Source organism: Puma concolor, chromosome E3 (genome assembly GCF_028749965.1).
Source record: "Puma concolor isolate L17-30 chromosome E3, mPumCon1.1.hap2, whole genome shotgun sequence".
In the NCBI taxonomy this organism is placed as follows: domain Eukaryota; kingdom Metazoa; phylum Chordata; class Mammalia; order Carnivora; family Felidae; genus Puma; species Puma concolor.
Window position 1 is genome coordinate 6,532,046 of NC_141682.1, and position 26,480 is coordinate 6,558,525.

Sequence of the window (26,480 nt, forward strand, 5' to 3'; positions counted from 1 at the left end):
AGAACAGTATGATCCGTTATGACAGAGCTTGTCTGTGTGCAACATATTTCAATGGTGCACTACCCTTGGGAGAAAGATGATGTTTTCCCCATTTTCCAAATGAGTAAACCGAGGCATAGGGTAGGTAACACATTCAAGGTCAAATTACAAAGCCAGGATTCAATCCCAGGTCTTGCCATTCTGCCTCTTGAGGGCATTTTGTATCTATCCATCTGTTTCTGACCATCAGGTAAGATAGGTGAGCTGTTATGTGGCCAAAAATAAGAATATCGGGGTGCCTGGGTGGCTTAGTCAAGCGTCCAACTCTTGATCTCAGCTCAGGTCTTGATCTCAGGATCTTGAGTTTAAGCCCTGCACTGGGCTCCGTGCTGGGCATGGAGCCTACTTGAAAAAAAAAATTGTCAATAGATACAGAAGTTATACAAAGGAACCAAAAGAAAATTCCAGCACTGCAAGGTGCAATAACCAAAATGAAAAATCCCCTAGGGGAGTTCAAAAACACATTTAAAGCAGAAGAAAGAATCAATGAATTTAAAGATAGGACAATTGAAACTGAGAAAAAAAGTGCACAGAACCAGAGTCCTATGGGACACCATTAAATAGAAAAACATAGATGGTGGGAATCCCAAAAGAACAGAGAGTAAGAAAGGAGTCAAAAGAATATTTGAAGAAACAATGACCAAAAACCTTCTCAGTTTGATGAAAGATATGAATCTACAACTATAAGAAGTTGGATAAACTCAAGATAGAACACATTCAAGGACATACCAAAGAATCTTGAAAGCAGCAAGAGAGGTGACTTTTCTCATACAAGGAATCCACAGAAGATGAGCAGATTCCTCATCAGACTTTGAAGGTCAGAAAGCAGAGGGTTGATTTATTCAAATTGATGAAAGAAGGTGCCAGAATTCTATATCCAGCAAAATTGCTCTTCAAAAGTGAGGGAGTTTGTTACCAACAGAACTGCTTTACAAACAATGCTAAAGGAGGTCCTTCCATTTGAGATGAAAGGATACAGTAACTCAAAGCTGTAAGCAGAAATCAGAATCTCCCGTAAAAGTAAATACGTGGGCAGTTATAAAAGCTATTATTATTATAATTTCGGTTTGTTAAGTCCACTTATTTTCTACAGGATTTAAAAGGCACATGCATTACAAAACCTAGCTATATACAGATGTAACTTGTGACATCAGTAACAGAAGGGGGAGACGGAGCCATTCAGGATCAGGGAGTTTTATGTGCTATTTAAGTTGGCACAAATTAGGTTGTTGTAACATTAGGATGTTAAGTGTCATCCCTGTGGTAACCACAAAGAAAATATCTATAGAATAGACACAAAAGGAAATGAGAAGAGAATCAAAATGTCACTATAAAAAATCAAATGCAAAAGGCAGCAGTGGAGGAAGTGATGGACAAAAAAAGCTATAAGGCACATAAAAAACAATAAAATGGAAGAAACAAGTTCTTTCTTAGGAGTAACTAAATGCAAATGTATTCAACTCTCTAATCAAAAGGCAGAGATTGAAGATGGCCAAGTAGGAAGCTCCAGGCCTGGAAGCCCCATGGAAACACTGAAAATAAATACATAAAAGGACCTACAGACTGACTAAAATAACTATGGGACCTCTGGAAATCATTCCAAAATCTACAGCAACCAGGCGAACGCCCAATCGAGAAAAAGCCATGGTCAAAATGGTAGGGGATTTTGTGGCAGTTTTACTTGCCTTTGCCTCAACCCTTCCTGGCACGACAAATGTGTGGTTGGGAGGAAGCAGCCTCCTCCTGGCTTCCTCCCTTGTGCTGGAAGGAGGAGAGCAGAACTCATTGGCAATGTTCTGACCTGTCTGTGGACTGCCCAGGGGACTGGGGTTTCTGTTGTGCCTGACTTGGAGCTCAGACAGGGAAAGATGACCCATGGAGGGCTGGGGCACGCTCTCATGGGCAGAAGAATACAGTAACATCTAAGGTTCTGAGAAGAAGCTGGGGGGAGACTCTGGAAAACTAAGACTTTTGAAAAGCAGCCAGGTATACAGGCTGGGGATTGGGGGAAGTACAGGCCCAGGCGTAACACATGCCCATAAAAGACCCAAGACTTAAGCCATTACCCTGGGTTGATCACAAGTCTTAGAACACACCCTGCAATTTAGTGAAGGTCTCCTGCCATTGTGCAAAGACTGGGCAGACAGGGCTGTTTTTTCAAATGACTACTTTTCAACAAAGATCTCAAGGCATACAAAGAGACAGGAAAACAGGGCACAAAGAAACAAAATTTTTATCTCCAGAAACCACAGAAACCATCCCTGAAGAAACATAGGCATCCGACTTACTAGAAAAGACTTCAACCAAGTAACTGTTAAATATGCTCGAAGAGCTAAAGGAAATCAAGAAACTGATATATGAACAAAATGAGAATATCAAAAAGTTATGTATGTTATTAAGGGGCTCCTGAGTGGCTCAGTTGGTTGAGCATCTGATGCTCAGATCATGATCCCAGAATTGTGGGATTGAGCCCTGCATCAGGCTCTGTGTAGGGCATGGAACCGGCTAAGGATTCTCTCTCTCTCAAATAAAATAAAATATAAAATTAAAATTAAAATTAAATTAATAAAATCTTTGAAAAAATTCTGGAGCTGAAAAAATGCAATAAAGGGATTCGACAGCAGACCTGAATAGTGAAAAGAATCTGTGAACCCAAAGACAGGTCATCTGAAATCACTGAAACAGAGGAGCAAAAAGGAAAACAAAGTGAAGCAGGCCTAAGGGACTTATGGGACACCACCACACAGACAAACATATGCACTCTTGGACTCCCAAAAAGAGAAAGAGAAAGGGGCAGAGAACTTATCTGAAGAAGTAATGGACAAAAATTTCTCAAATTTGAGTAAAGAAATGAATATAAAACTTTAAGAAACTCAACAGACTTCGACAGATAAATCCTGAGACACACACAGCAAACACTGAAAGACAGAAGGGCAAAATGGAAATTTTACATTACAGTAATCGGACTCTAGAACAACCAGGTAGGTCAGTAAGGAAAGAGAGGACTTGAACAACACAACAGACCAAATGGACGTAACCAACATATATACAACATCCAACAACAGCAAAATATGCATTTCCCTCAAGTGCACGTGGAACATTCTCCATAATAAATGACATTCTGTGAGGCCACGAACCAAGTTTCAAAAAATTTAAAAAGACAAAGCATATAAAATATTTGCTCTTCCCACAATGTACTGAAGCTAGAAACCAATAACGGAAGGAAAATTCATAAGTATGTGAAAGCCAAGCAATAAATACATCACAAGGGAAATTAGAACCCATCTTGAGACAAATGACTGAAAACACAGCATACCCGAACTGAAAACAGTGCTAAGAAGGAAACTTAGAGCCATAAATGCTTACATTAAAAAAGAAGAAGGGCCTTAAATCAACAACTTACTTTATCCCTTATGGAACTTGGAAAAGGAGGAAGATTAAGCTCAAAGCCAGCAGTAGGAAGGAAACAACATTACAGCAGAGATAAAATAGAGAACAGAAAACAATAGAGAAAGCCAATAGAAAGCCAAGAGGTGGTTCTTCCAAAAAAACAAAAACAAAAAAACAACACAATGGCAAACCTTTAGCTAGATGCCTGCAGCGGGAGAAGAGGACAAGGACTCAATGACACAAGAGGGCATCTTACTGCAAATTTACAGAAATAAGGGTTATAACAGAGCTCTGTGAATAACTATATGCCAACAAAATGGTTAACCTAGAAGAAATGGACAAATTTCTAGAAACACACAACCTACGGAGACTAAATCATGAAGACACATCAAGTCTGGATAGACCTATAACTAGTAAGGAGATTGAATCAGTAATCAAATACCTCCCGACAAAGAAAAGCCCAGGACCCAATGGCCTCATCAGCGAATTCTACCGGACATTTAAGGAATCAACACCAATCTTCCTCATACTCTTCCAAAAGAAGGAGGGAATGCTTCCTAACTCATTCTAGAAGGCCGGCATCACCCTGATACCAAAGCTAGATGAAGACACTACAAGAAAACTATTGGTCAGTATCCCTCATGAATATGGATGCAAAAAATCCCCAACAAAACATGAGCAAGTCGAATCCAACAACAGAATAAAAGTTTTATACACATCATGACAAAAGAGGATTCCTAGGATACAAGAATCACTCAGTATACACAAATCAATTGATTTAATAGTCCGTATTAACAGAACGGAAGGGAAAGTAAATACTCTCAACTGACACAGCAAAACCATTTGACAAAATTCAATACCTTTTCATGTTAAAAACACTCAACACACTAGCAATACTAGGAAAATACCTCAACACGATGAAAACCATATATGAAAAGTCCCACAGCTAACATCATACTCAAAGGTGAAAGACTGACAGTTTTTCCTCTAAGGTCAGGACAAGACCAGATGTCTACTCACATGGCCTCTATTCAAGATAGTACTGGAAGTGCTAGCCAGAACAATTAGGCAAGAAAAAGAAAGAAAAGGCATCCAAATTAGAATGGAAGAAATAAAACTGTTTGCAAACAATGCAATCTTATATGTAGACAACATTAAGATTACACACACATCATTAAATTAGCAAAGTTGAAGCCTAGAAAGCCAACACACCAAAATCAGTTGTGTTTCTAGACATTAACAATGAAGAATCTGGAAAGAAAATTAACAATTCCATTTAAAATAGCATCAAAAAGAATGCAATACTTAGGAATAAACTTAACCAAGGAGGCTAAAGACTTACGCACTGAGAACTGCGGAACACTGCTGAGAGAAATCCAGACCGCACAGATGTTACTCTGTAATGCCTTTTCTGGGTATCATGGCTGGGTCAAGTCAACAAAGAAAATTATCCCACCAAGTGTCCATCAAATCAACGGAAAAACACAATGTGGTACATCCCTACAGGGGCATGCCATTCAGCCATAAAAAGGAGTGAAATTTTGATAGATGCTTCAACATGGGTAGACCTTGAAAATGTTACACTAAGTGAAATAAGACACGGAAAGACCAATATTTTATGATTCTACTTACATGAAGTACCTAGAATAGGCAGGTTCACAGAGACCAAGTAGGACAGGTGTCGGGGGAAGGAGGAGCAGCAGTTACTGGTTAGTGGGTCTAGGTTCTAGTTTGGGAGGATGAAAAAGTTTGGGTACATTGGCAGTGATACAATATTGTGAATGTTTTAATGCCACCGAGGTAGACCTTAACCAGTGGATACACTGACAGATACTACGTGTATCTTACCACAGTAAAAATATCTAAAAAAGAAAAAAATGCAAACCAACAAACATGACCAGCATGTGAGGAACCAGTCAACAGCTTCAAAAATTTCTCGATCCCACAAGTTTCTGCTTTTGGTAGAGCACTTTCAACTGCTTGCCGTGTTTTTTCAGTTCCTTCTACAGTTCTGAAGTCTGTCCTTTTTCCCTAGAAGGTCCTTGTCAGTATTTCAAGCCATTGACTTTCTTTTTTGCGGGACTGGAGAGAAAAAAAAGGAATCTCATCTCCACACCAAAGTATCAGACGCCAAAAAAATGTAAAGTCGTGAGTTTATTGCATATGTAACAAAATGAACCTGACCTCCTGGGTCCAGCCTGCTGTACAATCACTGTTTGTTTTGTGTTTCCAGCTGGTTCCATAACCACATTAAATAGAACTAGTATTTCTTTAAATACTTTTGATTTTGACATAAAACGGAACATTAGTGTACAATTTTCACAAAATAAATCAGCAATAAAAACAGTGGGAAGAATAACAAGGATAGCAGCAATACTTAAAAACAAGACATTACAAAATAAATTAAAAAATACATTATAAAGTGGTTGAGAAACAAAAATAAACAAATTTTAAAAATTCATACTATGTTTCGGGAAGGCTGCCGTGCGGCACGCGCCTGGCTGCGGACAGGGCCGGGGGGATGGGGCGGGTTCTCTGCGGAAGGCCACTCCTGACAGCTCAGGGTGGAGGACCCCCTCACCTGAATTGGGACCACGCGGCCGAGCAAGCTCGGGGAGCACGGGACTCCTGGCGGGCAGAGTCTCCCCTCAGGGAGAGCTGCCCTGACCGTGTCCCCCAAGCAGCCCCTTTGTTTCTCCTTCCTACAGCGCTGGCAGAGCGGTGGTTTGCTGCATCCCTGAGGGTCGGCTGATGACCGCTGGTGAGGGCAAGCCTGCAAGTCGGGCCCCTGAAGCATCTGGGCCAAGGGGTGGGAAGGGGACGGCGGGGGCGGGGGGTGTTGGGGATCACCAAGGGCCACAAACGAGAGCTCATGGGAACAGGGTCCACGCGGACCCAAAGTGGAGTCATCGGGAGCTTTTCCCCACTGTCTGCCACACTGCTCTTTCCGTGGTTCAAAAGGCCTCATCCAAGGTTCTAGAAGTGCAATGCTACTGACGGGCCTGTCTGGCGAGAGTAAACCAGGGCTCTGGAAAGTTCTGCTCTTTCAGGCCCCACTGTAACGCACAGCTGACGAGGACGACTGATGAGGGAGAAAAGCCCCGCCTTACAGGCCAGTCCCGCGTGCTGGGCCCACGCCTGACACCCGCGGGCAGCATGGGGCTGGCAGGCACGGGTTCTAAGGGCTGCTCCTCCCAACAGCAGGAAGATCGTCTTACAGGAGCCACGTGCCACAGTCCCGCTAGACCCTCGTCTCCCCGCTCATTCCTGCAGCTCTGGGCCAAACCACAGAAACAGTCCGCGGTTCCCCCGCTCGGTCTGGATGTGCCCTCAGCTCTCTGTGGAGGTCTCCTCCTCACACTGGGGGGTTGAGGTGCACCTTCGAGAGGAGGCCTCTGTGGGGGAAGGGCCATAGCCGACACTTCCTTACTCTCGCAGAGGAAGGTTAAGAGGGAGGACTAGAGAGTCAGGGGGAGCCAGCTTCTAGAACGCCCTCTGAAGGACGATGGTAAACGAGCGAGACTCGGGGTAAGCCTGACCGGGGCAAGGCAGAACTTCTGACAGTCCAAGCCCATGATACGGCCTGGACTTCCTGAACGGATTTAATCTCTCCTCTGCAGCAGTCACACTTGACATCCTCTCTACCCTGGCACCTCCTCCGTAAATGGCCAGACGCGCGCTCTCTCACAGCTCTCGGAACCCACAGCCGCTAGCCCACGGCCCACCGAACCAGGTGAACTTCTTGTTCCGAGGGAGGGTCTATCTCCCAGGGGTTCCCGAGCTCCCGCACGGCAGCCACAGAATGCTTCGGGGCAAGCCGAAGAACCCCACGGCAAGACCCACAAGGGTGAGCTCGCCTCCAAACTCACCTAGCTCCGGAGGTATCCGTGACAAAAAGAGGAGTCACCCGAAAGCCTTCCAGACCCACCTCAGACCCGCAGCTGGATCCCAACGCTTAACTCCGAAACCAACGGCAAACTTCCGACAGTGAAATGTCTTCCTGATGAATTACCCCGCATTTGCCCCCCCACCCCTCCACCAAACAAAACAACAACAAAAAACCAAACAGGACGATTGGCTGCTGCCCTTCACGGAAGTTCATCGCAAATCAAACCACCTTGTTCAAATACTGTTGAACTTCTGTGCAAATTGGAAAATGGTGTTGGAAACTCAGGGTCCAGGCTTGCTTTGGCCTTGCTCGTCACGTGAGGACGTCTGGGCGAGCGAACTGAGTAGTAGCGATTGTTCGCGTCTCCACCGACACTCGGGAAACGAGCAGAATGAGCCAGGGTGAAGGGTCCCCTCCACCGACAGGTTTGCATTCGTGCCCTACTCTTCATAAAACCGTAACTCAGGGTGGATTTAAGTCAGTGGGGTGGCCCGTTCCCTCTCTCCCTGTGAGGCTACTTTGCACCAAGCCAGCAGCTACAACAGCAGAATTCTGTTAGTTCAGCTCTTAGCAACTTCCGCACAACACTTGGTTAGTATTCAAGTGACCCAGCCGATCCTCCTCAACATACAGGTGGTGGGGGAGCCGCAGCCCGGGACTGGCTGCATGGATCTGAGGCTGGTTTGGTGTGTTCTTTTATAAGCTCTGTTATGTGGTATTTTCACTGGAAAAATATCTCAAGCTAGATAGATAATGTGGCAAAAGGGACTCTTAAAAGGAAGATCATTTTTCTCTATGCAAAACAAGTTTTTTCAGCCAGGATCCCCTTAAAAATACCCCAGGCCTCCAGCAAAAGCTGCCCCAGTTCCTTTACTTTTCCAAAAGGGAAGCACATTTTGGATGCAAGCTTCCTGCTGGGGCAGAATTCCAATGGACAATACGGTTATTTTTCAGTTAGAAATTAATCTGCTTCCCAGAGCAGGCTGCTAGGGTGTGACTGGAATTTGAGCTGCAGAACTTGAAAAGGGACCTCAGGACTATCTGGAGACAGAAGAGCTACCGGTTACAAACCCTCAGTAAGCCAAGCTCAGTTCCAGAACTTGTGGGTCGATCCTCCTATAAAGACCACAGGGCAGTGAGCCTATCACCAACCATGTGGGTTACAGTCGCTGCAGGGTATCCTGTGTGACCGAAGCCAAATGCTAAACCTGGCTGCATTTTATTGGATGGGTGATGGAAGGAGGGGGGGGGCGGGGATCACTGTCAGAAAGGAGGAAAATATGGGTGGGAGCCGCCAACCAAAGTCCCCCCACCCCCCTCGCTCCCCCAATGAAAAGGAGGGGAGAAAACCCTTTCCCTCGGGTCATCTAGGGTTCCCGGGCCTCAGCCAGCTTTGCAGGAGGCGCACAGAAAGCTTGCTTTTGGTCTGGTGGTCGTGAGCTAGAATCTGTTGCCTTTGGTTGCTCTCTTCACTCCACGGCAAACCCGCAAGTCTCCTCCACGGCCGTCAGCAGCTTCTCGTAGAGCTTCTCATACGACTCGTAAGGTGGAATGTCGATCCGATTAAAGCTGAAAGAGGACAAAAGAGCGACAGAGTCACTGCTGGGGCCATCTGGACCTAGGCCCTGGTCCAGGCGGGAGCAGAGCATTCAGGGCCTCGAGCTAGCAGCGTGTGAGTATACAGGCGGATGGGGCCAAGCATCTCATCGCCCAGCTGGGGTGGGGGGTACAGGCAAGTTTTCCACTCCCCCCTGGTGCTTTTCTGTTTTGAAAGCAAAGATTTTTCATGGAACACAGAACAAAATAAGTTCTAAGATCTTGAAAGCCAAAATTAAACCGATTACTATGTCCTGGTTATATCAGGACAAAGATCCTTCCTGATGCAGTGGTGGTTGTCTTCTTCGCATGTGGACCCCCGTAATCCAGACTGGCTGACTGTCAGATCACCACTGACAATCCACTGCCTGTCTGTCTAATCCTCCGTGACTTGACCTGAGACCAAATGGGGCAGTCTGGGATGTTTCCTGCAGAAACAAACTATTATCGCAAAACTAGTAAAACGTCAAATCTCTGATAGGAGGAGATAAATCAACATTTCCCTGGAGAAATTCTAGTGTTGTATTAAAAAAAAAAAAACAAAGAAAGAAAAGGCATCCTTTAAGAAGGATATTCTCTCCTAATAAGTCAAAACATACAAAATTCTGACCGAGATAGTGACCTACTGAATTACTAGCGGTCAAGCAGTTAAGGATGGTTTTTGTCAAGAAAGAACTGGGCTAAACCGTGTGATAGTTTTTTTCTTAAAGTTGGGACTTCAGCATCTGAGGACAGTTCTCACATCCGTTTTATTCTAAACTTTCAACTATGAAAGGGCAGAGTCCTAGGGAAGAAAGCAGCTGCCGTGGGTCAAACTATGCTGTGTCTGTAACGGCCACGCGGGGCTGGACGCCACAGCCTCGGTAGGGCCTTGGCCACGTAAGCACTTGAACCCACACCCCTGGGTTCCCAATCAGGAAGCTTCTGTTGCAGTGTTACACATCTCGATGGCAAAGAACTGGCTCTCCGAACTGGACACGCTGGTCTTTTTGAGACGTGGTTTCTGAGACAAAGCGTACGTAAGTGACTTGATTTTTAAACCGCAAGGGAAAATCATCTGCTACGGGTATGAGTGATGTTAAATTTAGGAAAGTTAAGAAGTTTTCAATGTGCAAGATGCATCCATCACCAAGTTCCAAGAAGGAAAACACAGGAAGCAAAGACTGGGAACTCCGGATTGAAAATGACAACTCCCCCGCAGGGAGGTACGTGTGTGCACACGCGCGGCCCAGCAAAGGCAAGGCCGGAGCTGCCGAGTGCCAGCCGCCGTTAATCACATCTCACGGCAAAACTGGTTTCACGAAAGAGACTTCTGATAACCCTCATGTGACACACGGCCAAGCGCTCATCCCACCTGACACTGGTTCCACGGCCAGTTGTCCTGGGGCGCAGGTAAAGGAAGCACGGGGAGTCGCGCGCGGGGTGGCAGGCACAGGGACAGGCTCCCCGCGATGCCACAGCGAGGTCCTTACCAGGTGTGGGCCTTCGGAAGGTTGTCTGTATTGGCGTCGATCAGGTGGATGGTGAAGAGCCGGGGCCCTGCCGCGCCTGTAGAACCTTACGAGACAACATTCTAGTTAATGCACTTCAGAGGCGGGCCCCGGGCCCCGCTGCCAACCACACCCTCGGCCCGATGCCCGGGCAGGTCGTCCTGCCGGACGGTCGTGGGCTTCACGCGGCGGCATAGCCTGCACCTGGGTTAGGACACGCTGACCGTCCAGCGACCTATCCCAGCCATTCTAGAAAATCGCAGGGGCAGAGACGCGTGAGAGCCCTCCTCCTGGACCCTGGCCGTGGGCCCACTCAAGTGGGGATATTTGAAGGACAAAATCCTTAAATCACCAGTGACGGTTTTTCTTTTTTTTAAACAAGATGTTTAGCAAGTGGGCCCGCCCCTGGCAGAGGACAGCAGGGTTATGACAAAAGCACGATACACAGTCATGAATCCCCCAGGCGGAGGGACGGTGGGAAAAGAAAAAGACACAAACACCTAGGACGACAGCCCAGGGGGATGGAAGTAGCTTCTGTCACTCAAAGAAGTCCTTCAAATCTGGAAAAGTCTACAGGGAATGTTCTCTACATGAAATACACCTGCTATCTCTAGGAACATGCAAAGGTCCATCTGCTACATTTTAACATACTAACATTCTTCACCTTTTTCCTTCTGGCTCTCAGGGTTATCAAAAATCTGGATATCAGGTTTTTTATCAGCATCGGAAGGGACCAGAGAGGGGATGGGTACCTACACCAGACAGCGGAGCCTCTCAGGCAGTGCCTCTGCATAGAGGAGGAAACCGAGGCTCAGGAAGGACCCCTGGAGCTCATGACCAACACGGCAGCAGGAGACTCCATCTCCTGGCGCTCAGGCCGGGCCGCTCTCACCTCAGGGCTGCAGTGAGACGGCTGCTACCAGAAGACTCAGGAACGAATCCATGGTGCACTTTAGAACCTCTGATTTCTTTCCCCAAAGACTTGCTGCTATTTGTACCCTCCCTCTGTCCCCCAGTTCTGTAGGGGTGGGGGAGGGACCGGCTCCATGGGGTCCTTCTTCGCTCAGGTCTCGCCCAACTCGGCCCTGGGCGGGCACCAGGCTGGCCAGCACCCGCCACAGCTGCGCGCCCCAGATGACACCCCGCCTGCTGGGCACGTGGCCTGCAGGGACACCGAGAAAGGTGGGTTTGGCAGGAAGCTTGGCTTTGTTTTGCTGAGATTCTCACCCCCTTTGCGTCTATAGGTATCTCCTCTCAGCTTGGGCAGAGAGAGGCTAGCACCCCCGGAGCACTGGGGGGCCGGCAGAGAGAATGGCAACAAGAGGGCCCCCGCGGGTGGGGGCGGCCGCGGCCGCCACGCGAGCACCTCCACGCCCCCAGCGTTCGCTACGAGAAAACACAGGCCGCGCCACTTCCTAGGAGACATTTCGGGAGAACACCACCACGGTGGTCCAGCTCTTCCTGCCGTGGCCGGGCAGGGGACATGCCCGGCGGAGACGCGTGGGGCCAGGAGCCCCGCCTCCACATCAGTCACCTTGCAAAGCCTTGAAGCCTTGGAGAGGGACCCGCGTGGACCCGGTCACAAACTGCAGCAGCCTGGCCCTCCTCTCCTCGTCGAAGGTCTCCACGGCCTGCCAGAACCAGCGGACGATGTTGCTGTCGGCCACACAGTGCTTCAGCCGAGTGTTGGACTTCCAGTCGCTCACGTCGATCTTATCCAGGCCGCCTATGATCAGCTGCGAAGGCGTTTAGAGGCAAGTTATTTCTCAGACGTACAGAGCGGGTCATGGCAGCCTCCCAGGTTCCCAGCGTCTGAAAGGAGGGAATTCGTGGCGTCCGAATAAACTAGCCAGAGACTCAGACAAGCGGAGAGGGAGACGGGCCCACGCTCCCAACAGCGCCTTTTCTTACAACCAGGTCTGCTCTCCTCATCCGCGAGCAGTCAGTACCAAAGGGCCGACCGGCGAGACTGAAGGGGCTGACTGTAAAACGGGGCCACCTCCCCGGGACCCCAGGGGCCGTCACAGCAGGGCTGGGAGGGGAGTGGTGTGCGAGTTTCTGCACCGGGTGGGAGGCCCACCCGGAGCTGCTGCCCGCCCACGGAGGCGCCTCGCCGCGGCAGAAAGACAAGGATTTCAAAGCCGTGAGCCACTTGGCACGGACGTGGGTAAGGGATGAATGAGTCTCTGTGTTCACACACGCGAAGTGGGACACGAGAAGACAATGACACTTTGTGCGGAGTCTAAGAATAGCTAGAACAGAAACACAAAGTTGACGTGGTGGGACAGTCTGGTTATACGCGAGAGAATTTCCTCGATCCGAGGTAAATACGTGGGAGGGGTTTGGAAACCGCCACGGCTGGAGATCTTGAACATGAGGATAAGCCACAGGACACCCCGAACAATGTCCGGAGAATGATCTGGACTCGTTGCCGCCAAGCAGACACCTGTCCTTGTCACAAACAGGCTCAGACGCCCTCGACACCCCGCTCGCTCTAGGCCTGTTAGTCGGGAGCCCCGACAAACCCCCGGCCTTGCCGCGGGGACAGACAAGCCTCATTCTGCAGGCAGGTTGTAAAACAAGAAAACACCGATCTCATTTGCGCCCTTTAATGCCTCCTTGGCTCGGCCCGGTGAGCACGTACCTCCAGTTCCTTCTGGTCAAACGGCTTCAGTAAGTGTTGAGGAATGAGTTCATTAAACCCCTTCTGAAGAGCCAAGAACTGGGCTTCAATCCCCCGCATGAACCTCCAATTTACATACAACCTGAGAAACAAATTCACAAGTTGGAGGCAGCATCAAGTGGTTCATGGAAAAAAAAAAAAAAGTTCTCTCCACAGAAGGTTCTGACATCTGAACCTGGCACCCTGCCTGCCGGGCCTCCCCTTGGGGCGGGAGGAGGGGGCGGAGGTGGGGCCAGATGGGACGAAACCCCCACCGGCTGACGTTGCCTAGCCTCAGGATCAGGTTAAAAATAAGTCAGCACAGGCCCTTACACATGCTGATGCTTCGCTAAAAATAGCTGTAGGAATTAACCTGACCTGTTAGAGCAAGTGCCATAACTGAAAAGTAGACCTGAAAATGACACACAGGATACCGTGAGAACACGCGCCAGTCTGGCAGCCTCCACACGCGGACACGCCCGCATGCTTCCAATTCCCCAGTGCGAGCGACTGGCCGTTTATTTGCCTGAAGAGGTAGGCGCCTGGGCGGCTCAGCTGGTTAAGGGTCCGACTCTTGATCTCAGCTCAGGACACGATCTTATGGTTTGTGGGATCGAGCCCCACGTCAGACTCTGCACTGACAGCACGGAGCCTGCTTGGGATTCTGTCTCTTCTCGCTCTGCCCGACCCCTGTCTGCTGTCTATCTCAAAATAAACATTAAAGAAAAAAAGAAGAGAAAACAAACTACTATGGAGTAGACTTCCGCGAGACTGATCTCAAGGAAACTTCTAGGCTTCTATTCTCTTCTGCGTTCACCACCTTCACACCCAGAATTGGGAGGTCACCTGCAATCCCTTCCCCAGCTTGGGCTCTGGAGTCATTATCCTCCCTTCAACGGGCCGGCTCTGGTGGCACTAGGGGCACCTCTGTGCACAGCCCCCACCACTGAACCCGACCGTGGCTGAAAGTCTGTTCTGTTCCTGGGATTCTGGTCACAGGTGCCGGCAGGGAAGGGAAGCCTCAAACAGCCAAGGAGCCTCGACAACCTAAATGTGAACCCAGCCTTGCCCAGATGGTCCTAGGCACCTGGATGTCCCCGCTGGCAACCTCCAAGGTTCCCCAGAACATTACCGGACATATTCTTTCTTGTTGTCCTCTGTGACGGGAACGTTGCGGCCATTGGGTTTCAGTTCATGCTGAAGAATCCTCCCGAAAGCATTGTGTTCCACACAGAAAGTGTGGTCTAGCACAGGGGTGATATCGTTCTCTCTGTTGAAGTTAAGACACGAGATGGATGTCAGACCTCTGCCAGCATGCAGCAGCGAACAGAACCTTAGACGGAACGTTCCGGGAGAAAGACGGCACTTCCTGTCCGTCACCCCAGAGGTGCAGGAGGGGGAAGAGGAAAACCTAGGGCCCAGAGCACGTGTGAGGGCAGGGGTGCGGGTACTGAAGGGGTACCACAGCTCCACTCTGCATGTGTCCAGACTCCGGGCTCCCTCATTCACAGGGAGGTGATGGTAGCTCTCTCGTTCTGAGATTTTATGAGACACGGTGGCCTGACTGCCTTGTAAACTGAGTCTCCGAACAGAAGGATTCACGAAAAGGAAACGGGGTCAAAGGAAAAGCAACCTGCAGAAGACACACCTAGAAAACACTCGCAACCCCTCCTTTAAGGCAGCCATTCCAAATGCATCCATTCAAACAAAGTAGCACTTGGAAGTTCAAGTGGATTCCTCTGCCCCCCGCATTTGCTGAGAGGCAAGCAGAGTAAACGATTTTGTACAGGATGGAGGCCCTAACCCCCCCCAGACTACCCATTTCCAGCCGGGGCACGTGAAGTGAGGCCGACCGGCGCTTGGGGTGCAGCTGGCTCCAGCTCCCCCTCTCGCTCTCCCCCTGCAGAGCCTGGATCTCTCCCTCCTGTGAAATCGGCTCATTCACAAGGACCCGCAACCCCCGCGGTTACCACATGACTGTGCCGACAGCTTCCAAGAGAGTTCTAGGATAATTCTAAAACAAAGTCGACTAAATATAGTTTTTCCTGATACTTTCTCTTACTATCAAATACTCTGCCACTAATTTTGTGTTGGGTGCTTTCCCTCTCAAGATTCACTGGAGAGTCCAAAACAAAACCCGCCACCCACCTATCAGGCCTGGGGATTAATTTTGTGGCCAGACCTTAATAATTTGAGGAAGAAATTAGTCTATGAAAGTGCAACTGGCCAAACGTCATGAAGGAAGAAAGTCAACTGAGTGTTTCTTGTTAAATCCACTTTTATGTTTTTGGCTGTAAAAACAGCATTTTCTTTACTTCTCTTCCCTGACTTCACACCCACCCCTCGAAAACATTCACATGCACGCACACATGCACACAAAACAATTGTATTTGGTGGACAGTAAGATGGGTGAGGCATTTTCCATTAACTGAACAGTGAGTCGGTACTTACAGAATCCACACTAAGCTCTTATGGAGTTCTGGGTCCACCGACTCCAAATCAGAGAGCTGGATGGGTTTCCCCAGTAGCTGCTTATAGAAGGGAACCGTGAAGCCCCCGTTTATGTAGTGTCCGTGGAATACGGCGAGACCCATGATCCGACCCACAAAATGGAAATAAGACAGATGGTCCTGTAGGGGGCACCAGAGAACACATTTATTAGGAAAATGACCAGCCAGGGTGGATACCTTGTCCTTTCTCCAAGCTTCTTGGGAGACCTGTCCCATGGGCAACCCAACACTGACTCAGTTGCTCACAGGTTGTGCTCACGATCAAAGGAAAGAAGGCTAGTTAGGTAGTCAAAATTCAGAGCATGCATTTTGTATAGATCATCTGAACATTTTACATGCCCTTCGTTCAAACATGTCCTCAGAACTGCTACATCATCTGTGGTACTCAGCCTAAAAGGAAAATGCAGAACTCTTTGCTCAAAAATTATTAAGAATTTCAACATGGCAGCCACGGAGAATCAAACCAACACAGGCGCTTCTAAGTGCCAGGCGCCCAGGTAGCCGGCCCCCCGTTTTCCCCACTGCACTACAAACAGAGCAGGGGGCAATTCTCCCTGAGTCCCAGGAGAAAGCAGAAGAGAAGAAAATCCAAAGGAAATAAAAAACCAAAGAGGAACATAGAGGAAAATAATGGACAACCCAAGTAACAGAATCATTCTAAAACCAGAGCTGTTCTGGTTTTTAACTGGGGAACCTCACATCTCTGCTTTCCAGGTGGAATTATAAGCAGAATTAATGAAAACCCCATTTCCATTTCCTGCTCTACCTTTCAGTGTCTATTTGCCAGAGACTGAGTGAGTCCACAATGGATAAACCAAGGACTGACACTGGACCTGGAAATCTAGTTAAAGAACTTTCCAATTCGCCCTCTCTTTATTCATGGGTACTTACGGGGTTGATCGAAGAATCCGGGTTGATTTGCAACATGTAAATGTTGTCCGTAGAATACTGGAAGAGTCCATAATACGGATTCAACATTTCATGGCACAATAAATAGAGCCACTCCCTAGGAACAACAAAATGACAACCATTTTATATGTGTGAAAATGTCCAGTTTAGGTCTTACCAAAAGGACTGACTCCCTGGGTCCTAGAAGGCCACGCTGCGGGATAACCAGGCCCTGAGAGAAGGTGTAGATTGGGCAGATTAGTCTGAGGAAGTAACAACTTGCGTCCGGTCGTCTGAGAAATGGCTTTTCTGGCCCAAACTCCAACGGTGGCTCCGAAGCCGAGGAAGAACGGCGGTGGGCTTCACCCAGCACCACCTGCTACGGGCAGTGCTCTCGGCAGGGGGACTCATCAGCCTGCCAGAACCTCAGCTAAGGTGTTCTCTGGGACTCTGCAAAGACCAGATCTCAGGTGATGATGTCAATCGTGTGGTTCCAATGGACAAAAGAGCAATTAATAAAGAGCAGTCATATCCTTCTACTTATAAAGGGTGTGCGTGCACGCACGTATGTACACAAAATAGGAAAGATCTATATGCAGAGCAGAGAGGAAGAGGAGGAGGAAGAGGATTTACACAGACACTTGGACAGTAGTTAACTTTAGAATCAGCATTCTGGGGGATCTTCAGTTTTCTTTTGCCTCTTGCTAGGGAGTTTTTACATTTCCGACAGGAACATGTTATTCACATTTAAGTGAGGAGAAAACAGTTTGCAGTCCAGGCAGACAGGGATTGAGAACGACTTTCACCCTTTATGACTTTCTTTAAAAAAAAAAGGTTTTTTTAACATTTATTTATTATCGAGGGACAGAGAGAGACAGAGCATGAGCATGGGGGGGGGGGGGGGGGCAGAGAGAGGAGGAGACACAGAATCCGAAACAGGCTCCAGGCTCTGAGCTATCAGCACAGAGCCTGATGCGGGGCTCAAACTCACAAACTGCGAGATCACGACCTGAGCCGAAGTCAGACGCTTAACCGACTGAGCCACCCCGGCGCCCTTACCCTTTATGACTTTCTATCTTGTCGATTCTACCTTTTGTCATAAACATTTATCATTTTTATAATTTTAAAAAACAAGCTGAATCCATAACAAGATATAATTTCATGAGTTCTGAAATCTGGACGAGATACATAAGAATAAATTATTTTTGGAATTCCTTTATATTCCAATCATTTCATTATGTATTAAAAAACAAAACAGGGGCGCCTGGGTGGCGCAGTCGGTTAAGCGTCCGACTTCAGCCAGGTCACGATCTCGCGGTCTGTGAGTTCGAGCCCCGCATCGGGCTCTGGGCTGATGGCTCAGAGCCTGGAGCCTGTTTCCGATTCTGTGTCTCCCTCTCTCTCTGCCCCTCCCCCGTTCATGCTCTGTCTCTCTCTGTCCCAAAAATAAACAAACATTGAAAAAAAAAAATTTAAAAAAAACAAAACAAAACAAAAAGCGCCAAATCAGAAACATCCAACAGGGGCGCCTGGGTGGTTCAGTTGGTTCAGCGTCTGACTTCAGCTTCAATTCAGGTCATGATCTCGCAGTTCTGTGAGTTCGAGCCCCACACTGGGCTCTCTGATGTCAACATGGAGCCCACTAAAGATCCTCTGTCCCCCTCTCTCTGCCCCTGTCCCGCTCACGTGCACACTCTCTTTCTCTCAAAAATAAATAAACATTAAAAAAATTTTTTTAAGAAACAATCATATGGGAGCCAATTTGACAATTATATTTAATTTTTTTTGAAAAAATAAAAAAAATACATAAATAAAATTAAAAAAGAAACAATCCGGCAAAACAAGCACTCTCAACAGCATCTGTGTGATTTGGCTCCAGGGTCAGGGGCGAGGAGCCCAGGACCGGGGAAAAAGCTTATGCAAACACCTGTGTCACTTCTACAGTGAGCCTTTTATTCTTTCTACTCAAATCTCCTTTCTAATGGATACATTTCGTTAAGACAGCAGCCCCAGATTTTATTCTGGAATTTCTTACTCTGTCAAACACAAAAGGCATGGAATTGAGATCAACCAGGAAAAGGATGACCACACGTGCAAACGATCCAAGGCAACGGTGACAATACACAGAAAGGATCAGACTGCAAAAGATTACGTATCGAACTCAAGAGAACAGAAAGGAACTGGCAGAAACCAGGAGACTCCAGATGTCACACAATTCTTTACTAGAAAGGCAGAATTTCCCGGCTATAAGACCAAGGTTGAGAGTTTGGGTTTGAGAGGAATCCTTTTCAAAAGCTGAGGACCTGCAACTGTCTAGACAGGAAGTGATCAAAACACAAGCAGATATTCTGACCGAGTCACGCACAAGGGAGGGAGGCGTATTAGGGATGTTAAGGAAGTGGTGAGGGGAGAGCTAACTATGCAGGCAAAAGGGATTTTTAACGATACAGGAAATGGTTGAGAACCAAACACCGGGGAAGTGAGTGTAGACTGATTCTCATCAGCCAGATGATGAACACACACACACACACACACACACACGATTTAAATCTCTCTGCAGCTCTCTGAGACAGGTCTGATCCCCTGTAGATGTGAGGAAGGATCTGAGGGGTGAAACAATGCAAGATCACACTGGAGTAGGAAACCCAGGACTCACAGCTCTTTCCGCTAGACCACCGTGTCAACCAAGGGACCTCCAAAAAGGCCTCTCTGTGTGGAAGACTGGATAAAAACTGGGACATGCAGAAGGAACAGAACTCCTATCAGATCAAACCAAGCTATTCACATGCGTGCCTGGGGATACATAATACAGCCACGCTAAGACGGATGATAGGTTGGAACAGTTTAGGGTCCTGAATTCCTGAGACTGTAAAGGAAATAGCAGAGAAGAGAAAATGCAAGTAGTCTGATTTGAACTGTTGGGGCAAACATGAACATCTAACTAGGAAGCTTCTCACCTAAAAAGGGGGCAGAAAGCCTGATCCACTTGGCAGGAAACAGAACTCGCTTTATCACGGGCAAACAGAAGTTATGTTTGCCAAAAGAAAGATGGTTTCTAGAATCAAGATGGAGATGATTAAGGAAGAACTCTGGGACAGTCTTTTTTGTTTGTGTTAATGTTTTTATTTATGAGAGCGAGCAAGACAGAGTGTGAGCAGGGGAGGGGCAGAGAGGGAGACACAGGATCCGAAGCAGGCTCCAGGCTCCAAGCTGCCAGCACAGAGCCCGACACGGGGCTTGCACTCATGAACCACAAGATCGTGACCTGAGCCAGAGCCCGATGCTTAACCAACTGAGCCGCCCAGGCGTCCCTGGGACAGTCTTGAAAGGGAAAGCATTTCCCATGGAGAGCCAGTGCCCGCTGTGAGCTCACTACTGGGGAGATGCGTGCCTTTCTGTGCCCTTCATCCCAGGTGGACTCAGGAGCAGCCGAGGGCAGGAGGATGAAGGGCAAAGACAGGAGTGGAAGGAAGGTGGAGGAATGATTTTCTCCAGGGCCAAAGGGCAGATCGTGACTTCTAGCTAACACTAACCAGAGTTGGTGTTTTACATGTATTTGTGTAATTCTCTAACGCCTGTACCTCGTCAGATTGAGAACGCCTTTGGATGGGGACTTTGGAGGGGTGAAGGGGGCAGAGAACATGTTACTTTGCTCACTACTGTATCTCTAGTACCTAGTACATGGTAGAGTCTCCATATTTAATGGTTAATAAATAAACACAATTCTTACAAGAGCATACAAATTTTAGGGGTGTTCTCCTTTAAGAAGATTCAATCCTGTAGGACACCTGGGTGGCGTTGGTTGGTTGGTTGAGCGTCCGACTTTGGCTCAGGTCACGATCTCACGGTGTGTGGGTTCAGGCCCCGCATCAGGCTCTATGCTGACAGCTCAGAGCCTGGCACCTGCTTCTGATGCTGTGTCTCCCTCTCTCTCTGCCCCTCCCCTGCTCACGCTCTGTCTCTCTCTCAAAAATACACATTAAAAAAACATTTTTTTTAAAGATTCAATCAAGTGAAGATTCAATCATAGATAAGAAATTTTTAATTTTTAAAGTATTTTGTTGCAATGGAATCAATAAATTAGTATGTTACGATCACATAAAAAGTGAAAACAATGTTGGAGCGGTACAGCCACTGTGGGAAACAGTGTGGAGCTTCCTCAAAAAATTAAGACTAGAAATACCAGGCAATCCAGTAACTCCACTACTAGGTATTTACCCAAAGAAATGAAACCACTGATTCAAAAAGATATATGCACCTCTATGCTTACTGCAGCATTATTTGTAAGAGCCACGCTACGGAGCAGCCCAAGTGTCCGTGGACAGATGAACGGATAAAGAGATGCGGTATATACGCATGATGGAATGTTAATCACCAAAGAAAGGAGATCTTGCCGGGTGTGGCAACGCGAATAGACCTAGAAGGTATGATGCTAAGTGAAATGAGTCAGAGAAAGACAAACACCACATGATGTCGCTTTTATGGGGAATCTAAAAACACAACAAAACAAAGCAGAAACAGACCCATAAATACGGAGGACTGATGGCTGCCAGAGGGGAGGGTGCTGCGGGGCCGGGCAAAATGCGTGAAGGGAAGAGGGAGGTCAGAGAGCGCTCCCTGTTGGTGACAGATGACGGCTACGCTTGTAGCGAGCAGAGTGTTTGACTTTTCAAAACGCTACGTTGCACACCTGAAACTAATGTAACATCGTGTGTCAACTGTGCCTCCTGAGAAGTAGGAACTCGGAGATGAGCGAGTAAAATCAAATAGACTGTCTAGAATCACCACTTTTGTTCACGTAAAGAAAAACTCCTGAGGCACCGGAAGCTGAACGCTCCTAGAAAGTGGGGGAAAACAAGCAAAGATGGGAAATAAAAAGAGAGACCTGGAGGGTCCATCCAGGGAGTCCAGCATCTGCGTAACTGGCATTTCAGAAGAGCAAAGCAGGGAAACAGAAGAGGGGAAACTGAGCAAGAAGCCGCTGCTGGTTCGGCTGATCCAGGAGGGAGGTACGCTGGCGTGGCAGGTGCTCCTAGGAGCTGGGGGTTCCGCGAGGAGGGGATGGGAACTGGGGTTTCAGCGAGGACGGGAAGGCTCCGAGTGCACGCTCTGTGACTGTGGGCCATGCAGCAGACCGGGGCCAGGGATCTCGGGATCTCGGAGTCAGAGAAGGCCCTTTCGGGGGGCGTGCGAGCAGACCCAAGGGAACAGAGGGAATGGGCTACATGAGGGTCTCGGAGACACTCTAGGCAGAGGGGAGGTGAAGGCCAAGGCCCGAGGCAGCCACGGCGAGAGTGCAGCAGCCGAGGGGGAGCAGCCAGGGCCGAGCCTGGAGCACCTGCGGGGGTTCAGCTGGGGGCTCGGGGACAGGGGACGATGGCCGAGTCTCCAAAAAGCTCACGCCGGCTGCTGCCGAGCAGCAGCCTGTACAGGACAGTGAGAAGCAGGGGGCACGTTCGGAGGAACAACGACAGATAGGACGGATAGGCCCCGAGCGGGGGGCCAGGGAGCTGGAGGGCAACATGCGGTCGGGGCAGCGCTGTCTGCTGAGGACCACGGACACGGGCCCTGGGAGACGACAGGGGAGGGGGTGAGGGCGGGCACTGAGGTAGGACAAACGAGAAGCTGATGAGGGGCCCTCAGATTCGGGACCATCAGGCTTAGAAGGGTTCAGAAACCTCCACGGAGAGCCCAGGGCAAGCAAGTGTGGCGTTGACGGGAACAGCACACAGACGGAACCCAGGGTGCCCTCGGCGACCCCGGGACTGAGCCGGGGGCCGCCAGTGCTCCGGGTGAGGAGGACCCGCACGAGGACTGGCAGGGAGCCAGGGGGCAAACCAGGAGAGGGGGGCGTCCGGAAACCAAGTGGAAAAAGTGCTTCGAGAATAGGGAGCGACCAGAGGCGTCAGGTTTCGCTGACAGGCCAGGGGACGTAGAGGCCCAGGAGTCATCACAGGGTCTGGGGGAGATGGAAGCCGAGGAGGGCATCCGAGGAAGCGGGGCAGGGGCGGTGTCGAGAGGAAGCAAGAGACATGGGAGCAGGACGAGGGATGCTCACAAGTCCCCCGAGGGCTCCTGCTCGAGAACAGACAGGTCAATGACTGAGGCAGAAGCCCCTTCGAACAAATTGGTGTTTTTCCTGGAATTTCTCTTTTCTTTGCTTTATCTGCCTCGAGTGCCTCCTTAACATGTAGACAGGAAGGGGATCGCGTCCGGGGAAGGTTCAAGAAGGGTGCCGTCCTAGCGCACACACGCGGAGACTGACCCCACAGAAAGGAACACGGTGAGGAAGCGAGGCGGATGCGAAATAAGAGTAGGACACGCACTGTGCGGGGGGCAGGGTGGCTCTCCTACAGGGGGCCGTGCAGGGAACACGGGGCCACGTGGGTAGAGGTGCCGGCAGACGGATACTCGGTGGCGGTAGAGAGACTCCACTGGGGCCGTGGGTCGTCAGCGGCAGAGGAGGCGCAGTCGGCAGCCGAGGGTGAAGGTGTCGGGGCCGAGGCAGAGGCCCAGGGGGCGCACAGGTGGGGACGCAAGGGGCACAGCATGGCTGCGCCGGCCGCTGGGACCTCCCGGGGCTCGTGGGCGCCAGCGTGGGAGAGGCCACAGCGCGGAGCGCACCGCCCCCCGGCCACCCTCCGGGCCGAGGACGGGACTGTTCAGAGGCGGGGTTTTGCCAGGCAGGGGCAGCAGGCCGAAAGGGCGGCGAGGGGGTAATCGTGACGGCGGACGACGCGGAAGCAGGGAGCAGGGATGGGAAGGGGGGGCAAAGAACAGAAACAAGGTAGCAGACTCCGAGGGTGACGGGTGGTCCTGGATGAGGCCAAACCACTTCGGGTGAAGTTAGGACTAAAATCAGATTGGCTCCAGACCACTGCTCGGTGACGCTGGGTGCCCGAAGATAGGACAGCGATGCCTTCAAAGTGCCGAATGAAAATTACTTTCTTCCTAGAAATCTATAAAAAGGGCAAACTGCAAATGAACGTTTTCCGTAAGACCTTGGAAAATTCACCTCCCACACGTCCTTTCTAAGAAAGCTGCTTGAGGGTACAGTCCAGTAACACAAGGGAGTAAACCAAGGAAGAGGGAACTACAGGATCCACAAAACCATGCTCTAACCCGGGAAAGCAGTGATGCCCATGACCACGACTGTGCAGAAGACCTAAGGAACCACCAGTCAGACTGGGCAGTGTCCACGAGGGAGACACGCGGGGGAAGCGGGGGCGGGGGGTGGAGGGGGGCAAAAGATCAAGCTTAATCGGACAAAGTAAAGACATAGCCTGGTTTTGAAAAAAAAAAAAAAAAAAAAGACAAAGATGAAGAAATTCTTGGAATATTAAAATTTGTTCTAAAGGCAAAAATCCTAGAAACCACTCAACCCCCTCGGTGAACAGTATTTACACGGTCCTAATAACATAAACAATGTACTGATTTTCAAATTAAACACAAATTTTTTTTGTAATGTTTCTTTTTTTGACAGAATGCAAGCAGGGGAGAGTCAGAGAGAGAAGAAGACACAGAATCTGAAGCAGTCTCCAGGTTGAGCTGTCAGCATAGAGCCCGACGTGGGGCTCGAACCCATGAGATCATGACCTGAGCTGAAGTCGGACACTTAACTGACTGAGCCACCCAGGTGCCCCAATAATGTACTGATTTTCAACACAAAAATACTAGGTAGATAAGCACGGGGAGCTACTTAATTTTGGCTACAGAACAGACTATAAATCTCCAACCCTGGATGACAGAACATAGGAGGGGAGGGCAGAAGGACTCCTGGAGGGGAAGTCAAAAGTATTTATATCCTTCTCGCTTATGAAGAAAGAGGTCAAGAGACAATGTGTCCAGTTGACAAACCAACAAATAATGGTGAAAACACATCATGTCAAGTTACCAGGGCAATGATGGAAGATCTAAAAATTGTGACGGCGCCAGACTAGGAAGTGACAGTATTACATTAGATGCAGTCTATCTGTGTCTGTGACCATAAATCCTGAAGTCAACGGATTATGCCTGAACTTGATCAGTTTAGTGACATAAAGTCATCCATCGGAAGAAACTGTTAAAAGGCAATGGTCTCAAAGGTGAAAAGAGGCAGGATGGGAAACAGCAGCTTTTAATTCTTCTACTTTTAAGGTCATTGGCATGAATGATCTTGACCAGCATTTCACTTGACAAAATTCCTTTGACACAAATGCAATTTACATGCCTTTCTCCCACCCTGAAAGTCCTCTACTGAGAAAAGTAAGGCTGCCTCCCTCCCAGACTAATTTCAGGAGCAGGCCTCTCACGTCTCAGGTTAGAGCTGCCAGATGAAGCAGTGGGGAGGGTGGGTGGGGGGGAGTGTTGTTGAAAAGTTTAAACCAATCTTTCCACAAAATAACGGAGAAGGAGATGTGTCCTCCCGTGGTTCTCGGGACATGCTCACAGAGCCCCGACAAACCCTTACTCCCAGAAGCACCGAATGCCATGCGGAGACACGCCCAGCATGAAGCAGGGCTGACCGAGAGCCTCACCTGGCCACTCCGCCATAATCCAAACCTTCTTCTCCCCGGAACTTGACCATCAGTCGCTTCTTCAGATCCTTTGGCCGCATCTTCATGATCTGGCGATAAGACTCCTGCACGGCAAAAAAAAAAAAAAGACAGCGTCAGAGAGAAGAACGGGTCACATTCTTACTGTTCTACAGAGATTCAAGGTTGTTGGTAATGGAGCCCGAATCAGGATAAATAGTCATTTAAATCTGAGTTTGATCTGATTCCTAGTCAGAATGTTGGTCTGATGTCCAGTGTCTGATGTGGGGTAGCCCCTGTCGCCTGATCTCCCGGGTGTCCCTCAGGAACAAGGAGCTCGTGCCGGGCAACGTCGTACCCAAAGGAAACGCACACCCCCATTTTCAGCACAATCGCTAAAGGCCTAGGGACAGACATCCTCACCAGAGTCCATTTTCTCTACACAAATTGATTTTAATGAGGCCATACTAAGAATGACTTGTGTATTATAACCAAAAGGAAGATGTCACTGGAGAATCTGAATAGTAAAAGAATTCAGAGCCTGTTTTTGTATCTGAGGTGAAAAATCGCATAATTTCCAGGGAGTCAAAAAAAGCAAAAAAGTATTTAAAGTAAGATCTATGGGGGAATGCCTGGGTGGCTCAGTCTGTTAAGCGTCAGACTTCGGCTCAGGTCATGATCTCACGGCGTGTGAGTTCAAGCCCCGTGTCCGGCTCTGTGCTGACAGCTCAGAGCCTGGAGCCTGCTTCGGATTCTGTGTCTCCCTCTCTCTTGGCCCCTCCCCCGCTAGCGCTCTGTCTTTCTCTCTCAAAAATAAATTAAAATGTTTAAAAAAAAATTTTTTTTAATAAAGTAAGACCTATGGGAGCTTACCCAAAACACAGAACACAGGCAGCTAGCCTAACCTTCAGCTACTTTTTTGTTTTAAGTGCAACTAGCTAAACGCTTGTAGATATTTTCAGTGATAAGGCACTTCAGACTCTTCCCCTGCTTTCAATTTAATGTAATTCAAGCCTTCCCATCCCAAGAGGGAAAGGGGATGCTGAGTGGAAATGATCTAGCAGCAAAATGTGAAGAATGCAGCTCTTTTCCCTCCCTGCTCAATGGCCATTCTGGCCAGTCCATCCATTCGCCTAACCGTCGTCTGTGCCCGAGCATCGAACATGGCCCTGGGCGCTTTCAGCGCCCAGTGAGGACGGCACTGGGCTGCCTGCCGCTGTGTCCTCACCTTCCGTGTTCAGGTGTCACCCAGCCTCTTTTGATCACTCCTGCCCATGATTCCACAAAGGCAGGCAGGACGCAGACCAAACATCACCGAGACTTTACCTTCCAATCACCTGCCTTGAGAAAAGGGCCCTGTCTACAGGAGGTCCCGCCTGTTTGGTGGCCTTGATCCCACAGGGGAGCTGTATGAAAGACAACCCTTTCCAGGAACCATCGGATCTTCCCATTTCCAGAAAAGACAATAAAGTGGCCACTTGGCCCCCAAGCTTCTCTGAGGAG

General features: G+C 48.9%; 1 protein-coding gene and 1 long non-coding RNA gene across 8 annotated transcripts in view; one reads left to right on the forward strand and one right to left on the reverse strand.

The window, feature by feature from the left end:
* Nucleotides 1-26,480, forward strand: part of LOC147572911 (uncharacterized) — a 38,636-nt gene that overhangs the window by 861 nt on the left and 11,295 nt on the right. The window lies entirely within an intron of this gene.
* SMURF1 (SMAD specific E3 ubiquitin protein ligase 1) overlaps nucleotides 5,566-26,480 on the reverse strand; it is a 110,833-nt gene continuing 89,918 nt past the window's right edge. For 5 of the 7 annotated variants that reach the window (XM_086691909.1, XM_086691910.1, XM_086691911.1 and 2 more), the window contains 8 exons: nucleotides 24,981-25,084; nucleotides 16,468-16,582; nucleotides 15,518-15,696; nucleotides 14,199-14,336; nucleotides 13,049-13,169; nucleotides 11,939-12,140; nucleotides 10,387-10,471; nucleotides 5,566-8,887 (listed from right to left, as the gene is read on the reverse strand). In XM_086691909.1, coding sequence (XP_086548035.1) covers nucleotides 8,788-8,887; nucleotides 10,387-10,471; nucleotides 11,939-12,140; nucleotides 13,049-13,169; nucleotides 14,199-14,336; nucleotides 15,518-15,696; nucleotides 16,468-16,582; nucleotides 24,981-25,084 — 1,044 coding nt within the window. In that variant the 3' untranslated portion in view covers nucleotides 5,566-8,787. The remainder of the gene's footprint in view (nucleotides 8,888-10,386; nucleotides 10,472-11,938; nucleotides 12,141-13,048; nucleotides 13,170-14,198; nucleotides 14,337-15,517; nucleotides 15,697-16,467; nucleotides 16,583-24,980; nucleotides 25,085-26,480) is intronic. The other 2 variants (XM_086691908.1, XM_086691913.1) reach the window with 1 other exon arrangement.